General features: G+C 45.2%; 1 protein-coding gene across 1 annotated transcript; it reads right to left on the reverse strand.

Moving 5' to 3' along the window:
• Window positions 1–189: 189 nt before the first annotated feature.
• LOC125549265 (putative protease Do-like 14) lies at window positions 190–16,554 on the reverse strand. The gene is made up of 10 exons (XM_048712718.1): window positions 16,037–16,554; window positions 15,641–15,793; window positions 15,404–15,558; window positions 14,610–14,885; window positions 14,356–14,483; window positions 10,588–10,705; window positions 10,412–10,504; window positions 10,229–10,297; window positions 10,040–10,130; window positions 190–726 (listed from the first exon to the last, which is right to left on the reverse strand). The coding sequence occupies exons 1-10, from the start codon at window positions 16,425–16,427 to the stop codon at window positions 698–700; spliced, it is 1,503 nt and encodes a 500-aa protein (XP_048568675.1). The 5' UTR covers window positions 16,428–16,554; the 3' UTR covers window positions 190–697.
• Window positions 16,555–16,877: the final 323 nt, after the last annotated feature.

The following is a 16,877-nucleotide window of genomic DNA, read 5'->3' on the forward strand; positions in this document are numbered from 1 at the left end:
TTAGTTTACAAAGGGAGTAATTGCCATGTTCTCAACTAAATTTGTCATCCTCACGTCAGCTAAAGTTGCCAAAGAAAACGTTTGATTTGCCATGAGCAAATCCCAAACATTCCGGATTTATCATTTCCAAAATTTGAAGGGCACAAAGCTGGGAAATCTAGCCGCTATGCCCCTGAAACGTGACAAACATGATTGGCAATATTTCTCATTGCTTGGAAACAAAATGTTCCTGTAAATGTTTACATAAGCTAAATTTGAGTTAAGTGTGGCCTGCTATAGAGTTTTCAGTTAAATGCACCAAACTACTATCAGAGAGGGTTCCCGGAAGTTATGACATTTGCACCTTTTTTCCTTACGGATAAACAGAGAGCTTTATCACTCATTTGGCAAGTACAGTCAGCCGTTTGGCCTCTGCTCTAGTTCAGCTGGAGAGGACCATGTATCCAGTTCATCACTTCAGAAATGTGCATAGTCATGAGAGCTAGTTCCTGTTTTCATGCAAAGGAGGAACATTAGAGGCCACCTGCCTACACCAGTTCTCCCATACAAGTGTAGATATGAAATACATTTAGCAGAAACTTGCATGTTTCATTCACCAGGACCATGTCTGCCCTCAACTCCCTGACACCACATTTAGCAGTCACCCTATTGATTGTGATGTCTTCCTGGACTCGCTCGCTTGCTCAAGTCACACGGATCAAGTCTTTTCTCCAAAAGGATAGTAACCTGTGTAAGACATGTGTTAGACAAAATGTTTTGCATGCTTTTACTCACCAAAATAGTGATAATTTAAACACCTATGACATCGCTTTTTCTCACTTGACACATTTGCCATTAGTTCTCACCGTGCTCTGCTTTTGCCATTGCACACCTTCACGGCCAGACCCGGCTAAGTGCTTTTCTCTTCCAAAAGTACCCTCTCAGTCACTGGCTGGTGGGGCTTGAGTGCTTGACCCATGAAGTCACCACATTTTAGCCCCATGAGTCCCCCAACTCTCAATTCCACTCTCCAACTCTGCACCAAATCCTTCCAGATGATTTGAATCCATCAATTCCTCCAAATATTTCCTCCAAACCAACACCAAGTCAGCACCCCTTCACTCCTCCGCGCCGCAGTTGGGAGATGGATTGGTTGGTAGTCAGCTGATGGAATGTGGCGGCAACAATCCAGTATCGATTCCAGAAGGACATACAATGATGCTAGACGATTTGTTTTTTCTTCTTTTCCTATTTCATGCCATGGATGATGCTTTGTGGGTTGCCACATCATGATTGTAAAGTACTTACATTGTGATTCCACTGTAAAGCTTCACACTTCAAAATTAATAGATGTTGGTAGACGATGGTCTCCTTATCGTTTTCACTTACTGTTTAAGCCCCCCCCCCCCTCCCCACACCCGCACACACACACAAACCTCTACTATCATGTGCGACTGCTGTGGAGAAGCACACAGAGAGAAGTCATGATCTAGATTATGTGTCTGAGGGAAGTGGTTACAAATTTATTTATTTTATTTGTTTGAACAGTCACCGGGATAGCTGCAAACAGAAATGGAGTAGGCATCTTGATTAACAAGAGCCTTAAGTATGGAGTGGTAGACGTCAACAGGGGTGGCGACCGGATTATTCTGGTCAAGCTGGTAGATGGGGACTTAGTTCTCAATGTTATCAGCACATATGCCACAATAAGAACACCAAGAGGGAGTTCTGGGAAGGCCCGGAGGACATGGTTAGGAATGTACCTATTGGCGAGAAGCTCTTCATAGGAGACCTCAATGGCCACGTGGGTACATTTCACACAGGTTTTAAAGGGGTGCATGGGGGCTTTGTCTATGGCAGCAAGAATCAAGAAGGAGAAGATGTCTTAAGCTTTGCTCTAGCCTACGACATGATCGTAAGTAACACCCTCTTTAAAAAGAGAGAATCACATCTAGTGACTTTTAGTAGTGGTCAACACTAAGAGAAGACAGGCGTGTTTGACTGGATTGTAAGATGATGATACCTAGAGTGTTGTCCCGTAGCATAAGCTTGTGGTGGCTGACTTCCGCTTTCGGATCCGTGTCCAGCAGGATAAGCGCGTCAAAGTACCTACAACAAAGTGGTGGAAGCTAGGGGGGGGGGGACTCAGGCTTTCAAGGAGAGGGTCATTAAGGAGGGCCCTTGGGAGGAAGGAGGAGATACAGACAATATGTTGATGAAGATGGCGACTTGCATTCGTAAGGTGGCTTCAGAGGAGTTAGAAGTGTCCATGGGAAGTAGAAGCGAAGCTAAACATACCTAGTGGTGGAACTATGATGTCCAGAAGGCTATTAAGGAGAAGAAAGATTGTTTCAAACGACTACACCTGGATAGGAGTGCAGACAACATAGAGAAGTATAAGGTGGCAAAGAATGCCGCAAAGCAAGCTATGAGTGAAGCAAGGGGTCGGGCATATGAGGACCTCTACCAGCACTTAGACACGAAGGAAGGCGAAAGGGACATCTATAAGATGGCCAAGATTCGAGAGAGAAAGACGAGGGATGTCGTCCAAGTCAAATGCATCAAGGGTGGAGCAGATCAGCTCCTGGTGAAGGACGAGGAGATTAAGCTTAAATGGCGGGAGTACTTCGACAAGCTATTCAATGGAGAGAATGAGAGCTCTACCATTGAACTGGACGACTCCTTTGATGATACTAGCAGGCGTTTTGTGCGGCGAATCCAAGAGTCTGAGGTCAAGGAGGCTTTAAAAGGGATGAAAGGATGCAAGGCGATGGGCCCTGATTGTATCCCCATTGAGGTGTGGAGAGGCCTCAGAGACATAGCGATAGTATGGCTAACTAAGCTTTTCAATCTCATTTTTCGGGCAAACAAGATGCCAAAAGAATGGAGGCAGAGTATATTAGTACCAATCTTCAAAACAAGGGGAGTGTTCAAAGTTGTACTAATTACCGTGGAATTAAGCTAATGAGCCATACAATGAAGCTATGGAAGAGTCATTAAGCACCGCTTCAGAAGAACGAAAAGCGTGACCAAAAATCAATTTTATTTCATGCCTGGGAGAAAGACCATGGAAGCCATCTTCTTGGTACGACAACTTATGGAGAGATATAGGGAGCAAAAGAAGGACCTACATATGGTGTTCATTGACTTGGAGAAGACCTACAATAAGATACCACGGAATGACATGTGGTGGGCCAGAAACACAAAGTCCCAACAAAGTACATTACCCTCATCAAGGACATGTACGATAATGTTGTGGCAAGTGTTTGAACAAGATGACTTCCCAATTAAAATAGGACTGCACCAAGGGTCAGCCTTGAGCTGTTATCTTCTCGCTTTGGTGATGGATGAGCTCACAAGGGATATACAAGGAGATACCTCATGATGTATGCTCTTTGCGGACGATGTGGTGCTAGTCGATGATAGTTAGATGGGGGTCATTAGAAAGTTAGATCTATGAAGACAAACCTTGGACTCAAAAGGTTCTAGGCTTAGTAGAATTAAAACCGCATACATGAGGTGCGGTTTCAGTATTATTAGGCACGAGGAGGAGGTTAGCCTTGATAGGCAAGTGGTACCTCAAAAGGACACCTTTCGATATTTGGAGTCAATGCTGCAAAACGATGGTGATACCAATGAAGATGTGAGTTATGAATCAAAGCCGGATTGATGAAGTGGCGCCAAACTTCTGGCGTTCTCTGACAAGAGAGTACCACAAAAGCTATACGGCAGGTTCTATAGGACAGCGATTCGACCCGCAATGTTGTATTGTGCTGAGTGTTGCCGACTAAAAGGCGACATATTCAACTGTAGCGAAGATGTGCATGTTGAGATGGATGTGTAGCCACACAAGGATCGGGTCCAGAATAATGATATACAGGATAGAGTTGGGGTAGCACCGATTGAAGAGAAGCATGTCCAACATCGTCTGAGATGGTTTGGGCATATTCAGCCAGGCCTTCAGAAGGCCTTCAGAAGCTCTAGTGCATAGAGGACAGCTAAAGCGTGATAATGTCAAGAGAGGTCGGGGTAGACCAAACTTGACATGGGAGAAGTCCGTGAAGGTCTGACTGACTGGAATATCACCAAAGAACTAGCCATGGACAGGGGTGCATGGAAACTAACTATCCATATGCCAGAACTATGAGTTGGTTGCGAGATCTAATGGGTTCCAGCTCTACCTTACCCCAACTTGTTTGGAACTAATGGCTTTGTTGTTGTTTTTAGAACAGTCATCGTGGGAGAGCTCCCTACCTGAATTTGATCTCATTCAAAGAAAAAATCAATCCGGTTTATAAGGGCAACCGAATCAAAAACCTAAACAAGTTAACCCTGTTTATGAGGGAAACCGGACCAAAACCATACAAGACCAAAATTGAGGCTGTCGTACCCCCTCGTCTCGCTCCCGTACCCCCTCGTCTCATTCCCTCCAGGGCGAGCGGGGGGGGGGGGGGGCCCCCCCACCCCCCCCCCCCCCCCCCCCCCCCCCCCCCCCCCCCCCCCCCGGGGGGGGGGGGGGGGGGGGGGAGCCCCCCAACCGCCGCACCCTCCCTACCTCTCCTCCGCCTCGTCGTCCCCAGAGACGGGCGTCGGCTAGGCCCAGGCGCCGCCAGTGATGGTGACAGCGGGGATCTGGGCTACAACCCCGCGGTCTGGAGGGATTGCGACGCGAGATCGCCCTTCCGTCTTCGTCTTTCCCGGCGGTTCGGCGCTGCTCCAGCGGCTTCGTAGGGAGGGCGGATCCGGAGGGGATCTTCCCAATTGGCAGTGCTAAATCCCCGGAGCAATGATTCTGGTCATGGCGGCGCCGTCCCCTCTATCGGGATGACGAGCCAGGTGGTGGGTCCTTGTGGCAGCGTCGGTGGCGGCGGATCTTGGGATCCCGCTCCCGAGGACGTTGCGGGACGCGCGTGACGGCCGGAGCTTCCTCCGTCATCGACAGCGCTGGATGCGGGATCGCGGCGGCTATTGCCGTTGTATGGGCGACGACAACGGCTGACGCGACGGTGGGTGCTCCCTGTAGTGCTTGGAATCGGGGCGGCGGCTCCTCTTCATCGACGGCGACAGACTCCGGGGTTGTGTGGGCGATTCAAAGTCTGGATCTAGAGGTGGCGACGGCCTTTTCAAGGCTGTGGCGGTATGGGACGTCCCCTCCATCAACAGATCGGGTTCGATGCGGCTCGACAGGTGACACATGCGCCTCTTTCGGAGTTGTCGGGCAGTGCATGTCGCCGGCGCGTGAAGCCACCGGTGGATGCGCTACCGGCGGATGCTACGCACGACGTCTTATTCAGAGACGTCAAATCATGCCTACTACCGACAGGTGATGCACAGTGGCTTTGGCGGAGGTGTTATGTTTAGCCTGTTGCTGTTAGATCGAAGGTGGTGCGACAGTAGCGGGAGGCAGGCGGTATGGGACGTCTTTGTCTTCCGTTGTCTTCTCCAGAGGTATCCGAATATCGAGGCGTCGGTAGACGGATAAGGGCGGATGGTACAGACGGCTTCAACGATGAGTTTATGCACTCCGATGGAAGCACATGATCTCTGATCGGGCTATGTCGACGCGTGCCTGCGTTGTGTCCTTGTTGAAGGTGGTGGATTGAAGCTTGGCTTTGGGGATGAGAATCCGGAGTTCATCCTTGTGGTCGACTCGCCATCTTCGGCGTACGTGCTACAATTCCTTCTTGAAGGCGTAGCCTAGAAGTTGTGTATTTTTGTTTCTGATGTGTCTTGTAACATAGGGTTTGTGGTTATCTAGGGGAGTTACTGTCGCGAGGCATACGGCCTTAGGATTTGTTTTCTGCTTTATTCCTGGGTCAAGGTTGTTCGGGTGCTGGATTTTGCACTATTAATAATATATGGCTGCATACATCTTTCTGATGCAGAGGCCAGGGGTTATCCTCCTTTTCCAAAAAAAACAAGGGGAAAGGAAGAAGAGAAAAATGCACACCTAGGAGAAGGCACGACCTAGCTAGCAGACAAAAGGACCATCACGAGGGACACGAGTAGATGTGGGGAGCCGTCGAGGGATCACAATACCAAAACTTTGTAAACAGCCTAACGCACAGCACCGGCGTGCGTACCGAACCCCAGGGCGCAATAGAGGAGCCTCCACGATCAACGAATGCCATAGTTGAACAAGAACCTTGACTGCAAGCTCCGCCACATGAAGCCGGAACGATTAGCAAGTTGGGAAGGCATCATTGTGCCATCATTGAGCAAAGATGAATGGAGACCACCATGGGAGGGTTTTGAACATGCACAACAAGACGGCGCACCACATGAACACCACCAAAGACAGACAAACGAGGCAGAGATGGCAGCTCCACAGCACCAAGCGTGATGTTGCCAGACCCCAAGACACACCACTGTCAACCCCAAGTCGGTCGCACCACCACCACCGACATCCCCGTAGCAAGCAGCTACCCAACACAACAATCGAGCCGACTTCTAGATGATGCCTTCAAGACAGGTTGTGACGCAGATTGCGCCACCATCGGTTGTTCAGGGCAAACCTGGAACCAAGGTTTCCCCCTAAGTCGCAAAGAGGATGGCAAAAACAACATACAATGACGCCTTCAAGAAGGTTCGCGGTGCCCATGGGCGTCGTCGTCATTTGCTCCGGTCTGAGCTTTCACCAAGTTGAGCACACACATCCAGAGCATCGATTGAACTAGGTAGATTGCTCACTTGCACTATGACAAGCATTGGGTCACCACAGCCCCGTCGCCACATATTCCCGAGTCAAACAACCGCCGGCTAGATCCAGCCGACCAACGCCATGGTAGCCAGATCTGGCAAAAGTCCAGGCCCGAGCCACCATTGATGCCAGATCTAGGCGGCGGTTGGCCTAGAAGCCCTTCACCTCCGGTTGGCGAGCACAGGCCAACAACAGCCAAGCACCACAACCACCAAGTCACTAGGCAACCACCACCAACCTCCCATCGCTCCCGAGCACTATCCATTGTGTGCCAGACGATCGAAGACGTGCAGATCTGTCCCATCCCAGCCGCTGCCATCCACGCATCCATCCGGGCCGCTGGCACCCTCACCGCACTTGCATGAGGCGGGGATATGCAAGCCGCACGCGCTAACCACCATGCACTGAAACGCCACGATGGGGCTCGCAACAGCACCCCGCACGATGAGCACCTGAAGGTCGTTGCACGGGCACAACTCCATCATGCCAACATCGTTGTCCTCCCACCGTCCCCGGGCTCTAGTGACACGCGCGGAGGAGCGCGCCGCCGCCTGCTGTTGTGCGAGCCCCCGGTCGACGACTAGCCTCCCTGGGACTTCAGAGCCCCTCTGTCGTCGGATTCGTGCGGGCTTTGCCCGGCGGAGGCCATGGGGTAGCAGCGAGGGGAGTTGAAGCAAGTGATGGGGGTCTAGCGCGGGTGGGGATGTGCTGTCACCCGTGTCGCCCTAGGGAGGACGACGCATGGGGCCGTCGTCGAGTCCGAGAAAAGTCCAAGGTCCATTCCAAGTGGGTTGCGAATTTATGATGCAAATGATGAGTCAGAGGACATAGAAATGGATTGCCCGGATGACTTTGGTTTGGTGGTAGTTCAAGGTTGTAATATGGACTTCTCTCAAGATAGTTTTACTTTTCAGGTATAATATTTCATAGTTGGGTCTTCATGTTTAACATCTGAATCATATCTGGTAATAATTCAGTTGTCTCGTTATTTGCAGGTTTAGGTGAACCCCAGACTCACATTAGCCCTAGTGCTCAAAGAAGTGAAAGGCTGAGGCTAGCTACAACAAAATGGATTGCTGATGCAATTTTGGACTGGTCAAAAAATGATTCTTCTCTTGGAGGTACAGCTTTGCAGAAGAAACTCGAAGAGAAGTACCATATCAAAGTTCCAGATCACAGAGTGTTCTATTGCAAGGAGATGGAACTGGATGGGATATATGGGGAGTGGAAAGATAGTTTCCACTTGCTATACACACTTGAGAGTGAGATCAGTGCTTGATATGGTTCATTTCAGTGCTCTTTCTCTTGGTATGGTTCACCACATGCCTATGATCGTTCTCTCCCAATATAGGTTTTGTATCGGTATAGCTGAAGTCTGTCACTTAACTGAAGTTGCAGAGTGGTAGGTGGGCGTGCAGTCTATGCATTTCATATCAGTGGCATTAGTTCCTTTTCATTCTATAGATAGATAGATGGGCGGAACACTTCTTTTAGATTCTATTCTAGAACAAACTCTTCTGTTAGCTTTGCACTCTAGTCTTTTTGAGCAAGGAATCGGGCTCACGAATCAAAAGGAGGTTGCTCAGAAGAGATAGATGCATCCAACCTCTATTGTTTTTGCGTGGAAACTTTTTTGTTACGACAGTGACTATGAATTCCCAATCTTCTCCAACAGAACTCCCTCACTGAGTAAGCAGTCAGCATTCCTAGTATGATCCACTCATTCTACACCAAGAGATTGTTTGTGTCAACGAAACCATGTTGGAACAATCTCTTAAGAGGGTTTAGACCACAGATTTCTGTAGAATCAACTGCTCAAACAGGTAAATTTGGAAGACAATTTCGCGGCTGCTTGTGGTATTGATGGCCAAAATTGGTTGTACCCAGTAGCCTATGGTGTTACGGATGCAGAATTCACTGAGACCTGGACTTCGTTCATAGAGATACTACAACAAGTCACTGGTCGTCCAGCTGATCTAGTCATTCACACATATGGATGCAAGAGGCTGAAGAGTGCATCCAATAGCGTCTTTGTCGGAGTGCAGCACAAAGAGTGCATGAGGCACCTCTCTACTTATGTTTTGAAGAAGTCCAAAGGGCCTTTGTTTGATGATAACTTATGAGACAAATTAGTGGCCATACTTAACTTCCTATGATACATGCTTGATTTTGCAGTGCACATACTTAACTCCCTATAAAGCATATTGGCTACATTGAGAAAATCTGTGCAAAACCTAAAGTGAAGAAATACTTAGATGAACACCACTCAAAATTATGGCAGAAGGTCAATACATTCTAGGAGAGTTCTTCAACAGTAAGGTCAGGGAATTAGAAGGCCTGCCCATTCTTGATTTTTTGGATGCCACTAGGCAGCAATTAATGGAGAAAATTGACCGCATGCAAGGATTGCAACCAAGAAATTTGAAGATCATACAATTCTCCCATCGGTTTAGAAGGACCTTAATCAAAAGAAGTACAAGTCTAAAGCTAAAGATTGGTCAGAAGCAAAAGTTTGGAGGCAGAAGCATATGCAATATATACTATTGCCATGTAAAAATGTTGGTTCCAGATGTGTAACTGCGAGCATGTAGTTGTAATGTTCTTTTAAACTTATAATGACAATTATGCAGTTCTGATGCTTTTGGAACACTTGCAATGTCAATTATGCAGTTCTGATGCTTTTGGAACACTTGCAATGTCAATTATGCAGTCCTCATATGATGCTTTGGAAAAAATTGTAATGACAGTTACAGAGTCCTGATGCTTTTGAAAGTAGAGACTTGTGAGACCTGATGCTTGAAATGGCAAGTGCTCTTACCTGCATCTTCGACGTGAGGTGTGTGCACTGAGATGGTTTTTGTGTGCTACGTCTGCCTAAGGGTATTTTTCGTCTTTACACAACGCCCAACTACATGATGATGTCAAAGAGAGGTCGGGGTAGACCGAACTTGACATGGGAGGAGTCCGTAAAGAGAGATCTGAAGGACTGGAGTATCACCAAAGAACTAGCCATGGACACGGATGCGTGGAAGCTTGCTATCCATGTGCCACAACCATGAGTTGGTTGTGAGATCTTATGGGTTTCAGCTCTAGCCTACCCCAACTTGTTTGGGACTATATAAACATAAAAAGAAAAAGGTTTTGTTGTTGTTGTTGACACAACGCCCAACTACATCAAATTAGGGCTGACCGAACAGTGACGGCATGTGGTGCCAAAAGTAGGGCACATGGCGGGAGTAACTGATGGCAAATGTATATTCCAAGAAAATGGCATAATGCATGTCTTGAGCGGAGATTAGTGGCACAAATGTGAATTTCCCACTACAAAACGAAGGAACTTGGTTGGCGAAGGATGCATACCTCCTCTCACAATGACTTCTGCGTCATCAAATACTTTTACAGTTAATGTTTTACTTCTCCAAAGACTTCTGCGAATATGAAATACCCGAACCTATACAGTAAAAAAATTCATATTCTTAGTGCTAACATACGCCACAAACAGAACAGATCAAACAAAAAAACATAATTGAGACATACAGGTAAACTCACCTCAATATCCACCTCAGAATTAAGACCACTTGATCCTTCCACATACTTACTCAGCAACATGTTCTCTAGCTAACAACGCCAACAATAAATAGCAAAAATTAACAAATTAACAGAATGTAACACAAATCTAATTTATTTCTATTTTAATTTACTTGAAGCCTAATAAATCAATAGCGCACCCACCTCAACTGTGGTAGAGACGTGTTCTCCATTTAAGTATTCAATGACATCACCCACTCGAAATCCAAGTTTCTCAGCGGGAGATCCTTCTGACACCTAGATTCAGTTATCAACAATAACCACTCAATACGCATGAGAAGATAAAAATCCTCAGAAGTGGCGCAAACATTTATATATACCTCTTGAACAATAAGACCACTATCAATGCTACACTTGACCAATATTTGCTCGATAAGAGGAGGATCTAAAAGCTTGATTGCAGAAAACTTCAATCCAAGGTGGGGTCGAGACATGCACCTACAAACAACCATTTAGTGAAAGAAACAATACCATAAGATGTAACCCTTTTAAATGAGTCATTTCAGTTAGGAACCGAATTATGGCTATCATATCATAAGATTGACAATACTACCACAAATTTTTGACATCATGAAGTTCAAAAATACTCCGAAAGGATGTGTAAACAGAATTTGACATATACAATAGAACCAAAACAGAACGACATATTACAATATAACCAAAACAATATCGAGTTTTTATTACATCAAATATGTCCAAACAGAACGGCATATTACAATAGAACCAAAACCTATCAATTTTTTTATGAACAATGCACTGATGAACATCTTCAAATTTATATCAATAGAAGATATTATTTCCTTTCAAAGAGGAATCAGTATGCATAACAGGGTATCAAGGTTAAGATAAAAACATAACTTCTCACCAAATTTTACATCCGCACAGTTGCCATAAAATAATATTGATAACACATAGAAGTCCATAAAGTAACAATTGATTTTCCCATAAAGTTCTCATAAGGAACCATTTGCCAAACTTGATCAGTGTGGTTCTATTCCTGCTTCTATCCATGTAGGCCACATGACGGTCCATCACCTGACCTCACTTGTACATATATTTTGCTAAATAATCTCTTGTGCAATCTATTTAAATATACTCACTACAAACATAAAACACGACAACAAACGCATTACTGAACAAATAATTTTTTTATGGTCATTATTGCATGAGCCAAGAGAAAGATAAAAACAGGACAGACCAAACTTAACAATATCCTTTCCACATCATGATAGTTTAGATATGTATAAGTCATACATGATAAAGAGAATGACATGGCGATTATTTTGTAGTTCTACTTCCTTTGGCAGGCGTTTGCAAGCCGAAGCAAAATGTAGGAGCGCCACGTGAATGACTGCTGCTGGTGAGCATTGATCGACACCTGACTACATCCAACTTTATTATGCCTTTGTCTACCCATCCCTGTTTTCGAGTCGAACGACTAGTAGCGACTAGTCGTCGACTAGTCGATGAGTCATAACTGGAAGTCGACTCAAACACCTCGACTACTTGAGACTGGTCGAGACTAGTCGATCGCCACGGCACGACTCGTCAAGAGTCGCTACCCCAGACCGACTTGTCGACTCGAAAACCTTGCTACCCATGCATGGTAACGAGTTAGACATCATGCATATGTTTCACCCTTCGTGTCTATATGATGTGTTTTTTACCCCATGCATGGTGCGTACACAGCATGCATATGCTTCAATCATGTTTAATTCTGGCCAGGGAAAATAAACAAGAGAGAATTCTTTATTTGACACTCCCTTAAAATCATGTTCCTTATTTGACACTAAAAAAATTTTCTTCCCTATATGACCTATAGTCTTAATTTCTTTCCCTATATGACGCTCTAGTTCATTTTGTACACGTGAAAAGACCTTTTTGCCCCTGTACATAATGTGACCAGAAATATGTAGCATTGAGCCTAATTAGGGAAAATTCGTTTATGAGAGTGAGCACAGCTGAACATGTTATCTCCTCCGTTGGTCTTTTTTGGGATGTGTGTATTCTGTATACCTGAGTGCATGCATCCAATGTATTTAGAACGTATTCAGCTGTGGGTCTAGTTTCATGCGGTATGGTTTGTGAGTGCGACTGTTTGGCGTACTTTTGTACGTGTGCTTTAACACTAAAATGCATTCTTAAAAATGAATGGATTTTTTTAAGCACTTTTGTGTATGCTTCGGTGATCACCTACGTGCATGTCATTAGTGCATGTGCACGTATTTGCATGGCCCATGCAGGACCTATAGCTGTATGGAAGGAAGCTGCGTGCTAGCACGAACGTATGCCCGATTCGGTGCAGCCAACATGCGTATGTATATGAACCGGGTCATACGAAGCTAGAATACATGTATTCGCTTGATCGTTAGGGTGCGCGTACGTATTTAAATATCTACGCTCCGGCAGGTAAGCTGGCCGCGTATATGTACACAAATACGTATAGACAACTAGCCAGACCGGTCAATTAGCACATGAACCATCGAAGGCCTCGGTCATGATTTCTTGTATCGGCTGGAGATTTCCAAAGAGTGAGAGACAAAGGCTCTGTTTGCTTCAATTTTCTTTTTGAATTTCGTTTGCTTCAATTTGTATCGATGGATTCCGCTGCCGCACAGGGCCAAAGATTTAAACAACCTTCAAGGGGTTGAGGTAGGGACGCGTTTATCTTAAACAACGTTACATCCATATCGCTTCATAAAAATCGGAACGGCAATGGCCAGCGCCGGACCTTCTCCAGCTGCCTATAAATACCGAGGCACAACGCACGCACAAAAGGAGGCAACGCACGGCGCACCCACAGGGAGCCACCAAGAGATCCATCCATCATCCATCCATAGCACGCCTCAAGCATCACGCATCAGCCAGGAGATCGACGCGAGCTCGGCTGTCTTCTGGAGTAGATGGCCGGGAGGGAGGTAGCATAGCCGGCTCCGGCCGTGTTGCGGTTGCTGTCCAGCCGGCTGACTCTGTCCGCCCACCCCGCCGCTTATCCAGAGGAAAATTCCTAAACGTAGTAGACTTGACCTGATTTTTACCGGCCGGCCTAATTCAACAGACTTTTTGAAAGCATATTTGTGGTCACATTATACATATGGGTAAAATGGTCTTTTCACGTGAACAAAATGCACTAGAGTGTCATATAGGGAAAAAAATTAAGACTAGAGATCATATAGGGAAAAAAAATTCTTCAGTGTCAAATAAGAAACACAATTTTAAGAGTGTCAAATAAGGAATTCTCTCAATAAACAAGCAACAAACATCATGTTTGTGCTGGCCCATTCCTATCCTTCTTAAGCCAGGAAAGGTATGGAAGCCTGCCTATAAAATTGTATGTTTGTAACTATGGGATCCAGTTTCAATAAAACACGCGATATAAACTGCCATTCAGGTTTTCTTGCAAATCAACACGCATCGATTTACTACAACTTGGGATAAACAGAGAAATTATGTACTTTTCACATACTAACCATACACCTGGTCCCAACAGTGTAATGAAGACACGTGTAATGAGCACAAACAGCCAAAAGTTTGAGATACTCATTCTCGTGAGTAAATCTAATAAGTAGACTGCAATAAGACAAGCTTACAGTATTTGCTTGTTCTCAGTACCTCTTTTGCGCAATCCACAATGTATGCTCATGCATGCATGCAAAAGCGACACATACATGTATAGCTTTAAATATGGCACATAAATCCAAGCAACATGTTCACCATTGATGTTGGTGTGACATGATAATTCAAGTAATAAGTATGGTACGCAATGTCAGGTGTAAGTAGCACTCATTTGTATGTTTGTGCAACTTTATCATCAGATGCTAATTGGGTTTTAGATTACTACCAAGTTGAGGACACATATCCCAAGGCAACGCGTCCAATGGCAACAAGCCTGGGGACAGCTATCCCCCGTGGCAGCAAACTATATTTGAAAGAAATACAACAAATAACTTGACAAGACAAATCGAAGTGGAACAACTCAACGTAAGAGTAAGAACCATGGGAGAGGCGTTTAACTCTTAACAGTAAAAAAAATAGTAAAGAAGATTATTTTAATAACACTAAGACAGAACTAAAAGAAAAGACAATACCCAAATTTCTTCCACAAATGCAAGCACTTGAGCAAAATGGATGAAGGGATAATGGACCCTCTCGTGCTGTTGCTGACCATTCCCACAATCTTGCCATCAAAGTCAATAACTGGCCCTCCATTGTCATACTGGAACATATGTATTAGCAACATTAAATTTTGATACCAACATTTTGCAAAATAAAACAACAGATGACATTATCCAAATAACGAAACAATGTAGACAATAATCTCAGAATAGATTACAATCTGTACCTTAGGATGCTCATCTGCGCCATGAACATACAGATAGTGATGCCGTTCAAGCAGGTTGGGATTCAGATATTGCACCATACCATGACCTATCGTTAGAAATGAACTTTCATCTCTTCCGAGTTCAAACACTTCTTCAGCACTTTTCACGTCATCATTGAAGGAGAGCAACTGGACAGGTTCTTCTACTCTAACCTCAAGCATAGCAAGATTGTAGTGCTTCTCGTAGTACAGCATGGTGGCCTTCTGAGTAGTGGCATCCCGCAAGTGAACAAAAACCTGAAACAGAAGTTGTGAAATATGATGTTTTAGATATTTTTATTTGTTCGAAAACCAATGATGTCTTAGAAGTTAGAAAAGAAAAAATATGATGACATTTATAGTTATACCCATGTCTTCTTAAATTGGTCAACATCTCCCACAAAGCCACATGTGGATGCAATGCAAATTACTCTTTTAGCTCCATTGAATTCACCATTTGTATAAAATAGATAGTGACTAATTGAATTGATTCATTATGTATGCATGGTTTACCAAAAAATTATATCGTTATTTCGGTGCTAGCTAATTGTATCATTGTGTCAGCCAACATACTTCACTTTAACACCTCCCTAGTTCTAGTGTCAGAAGATAGAATATGCAGGTGTAACTGCGGATGGAGTTATGTTAAATGTGGACAGGACTAGCTATCTTACGCCACAAATAAAATGAGTTAAGTAAGGTTGAACTAGTATGAGACTACATGCACAAAAAATAAGTGAATACAAACTGCCATTTTCCTATCCTTAACAACTCACCTTGGCCTTGGGAGCATACTCATCTTTACCTAGCCAGTCATTTGAGGATGGGGACTTCGTGCGAATCACATGTGCAGTAGTCAAAACAGTACCTTTTTTGTTTTCCTCATCCCAATCAACCCAAAATCCAGAGCATCGTGTTAGCGAATGACGACCTGCAAACGCATGCATGTATGAACAAGGAACAACCTATTCTCGCAGCGCTCCTAACAAATAGACATGACATAGTTGTCATACCAACAGAGGATGAAAGTCCAATAACTGATGGAGCAGCAGCAAGCACTGTCTTTGTTGTGGATTCACGGACACGAAGAAGCTTAGGATTAGTACTCAAGCATGTGGGCGGTTTACACGTGTGCAGATAAAGAGTCGGCAGTTCCATTTGGCGGCCTGCAAGAAGATCAGCAATCAGAAGTTAACACTAATATGCTAAACTGTCATTTGATTTCAGCAGCATTCAGAGGATATGTCGCTTCGCTAAGTTGAACTTCACAATAGGCGGCACATGTCTCGATTTCAAGATAATCTGCAAATGTCTCATGTTCTTGTCTCTCACAGGCATACTAGATAGTATACATGATAATGACAGGACGTGAAACATTAAAAGGAATGGAGGGTACTTGAACAACAAACCTAATTTTTCATCGTATGCATCGTGTACATCTTGAATGGCCTTGAGCATATCCAGATCTTCGTATAACGCATCCGGAATCTGCGGCGCGCGAATTGGGGAGCTGCCTGCAGATGAGACCCCATCCTCCTCCTCCTCCTCATCCCTGGTCCTTGTCCGTTCCTTCGATTTCTGGTTGGCAGCCGCCCCCCTCTTTCTCTTCCTTGTCGGGGACCGCACGGGTGGTTCCTGTGGCGATTGGGAGCCCGGGGGCTTCCGCCGCGCACGCACCAGGGCCATCGACCGGGTGGTCGTCGTGGGCGTTGCTGAGACGGTGGAGCTCCGGCCGCGGCGGAGCGCGAGGGTTGGTCCGGACCCCGACGCCTCTCCCTCTTGGGTGGCGGCTTGCGGCATTGCTGACCGCGTCGGGCCGCCGCGGTCAGCAAGAGAGGACGGAACTGCACGGGCCTTTACGATCGCCGGCGGAACTCCGGGTTGGGGAATTGATTTTTACTTTACGGTTTTGCTACAGCATATTTAGATGTGCCAGGCTAGTCATAGTGAGAGTAACTTAAACAATAACATAACGCACTTTGAGATATTTTTGTTTATGTAGTAAGTAGTTAATAAGAAATGGCAACATAATATGTTACTGTAACATAGTGTTTTTCAAGACAACATGAGTATACAAGCTATTAAATGAAGCCACATATGATACTATTACTATATTACTTTGCACTATGAAGATGATAACTTAAAGTAGTATCATATGTATGACACTAGTATAAGTTTCTTCTATGACCAATCTAAAAGCATTGCTGGCCGTTGGCACCACCAGGAGGCTTAAAAATCGCCTCTCGCAGC

Source organism: Triticum urartu, chromosome 1 (genome assembly GCF_003073215.2).
Source record: "Triticum urartu cultivar G1812 chromosome 1, Tu2.1, whole genome shotgun sequence".
NCBI classification, from domain to species: Eukaryota; Viridiplantae; Streptophyta; class Magnoliopsida; order Poales; family Poaceae; genus Triticum; species Triticum urartu.

What these genes read in the sequence shown, in the direction of transcription:
- LOC125549265 (XM_048712718.1), bottom strand. Translation starts at nt 16,427, where the DNA reads ATGCCGCAAGCCGCCACCCAAGAGGGAGAGGCGTCGGGGTCCGGACCA. An exon ending in GCGCAGATGAGCATCCTAAG is followed by an intron (nt 14,484 to 14,609) that starts GTACAGATTGTA and finishes CATATGTTCCAG; the next exon opens with TATGACAATGGAGGGCCAGT. An exon ending in CATTTGTGGAAGAAATTTGG is followed by an intron (nt 10,706 to 14,355) that starts GTATTGTCTTTT and finishes GGTTGTTTGTAG; the next exon opens with GTGCATGTCTCGACCCCACC.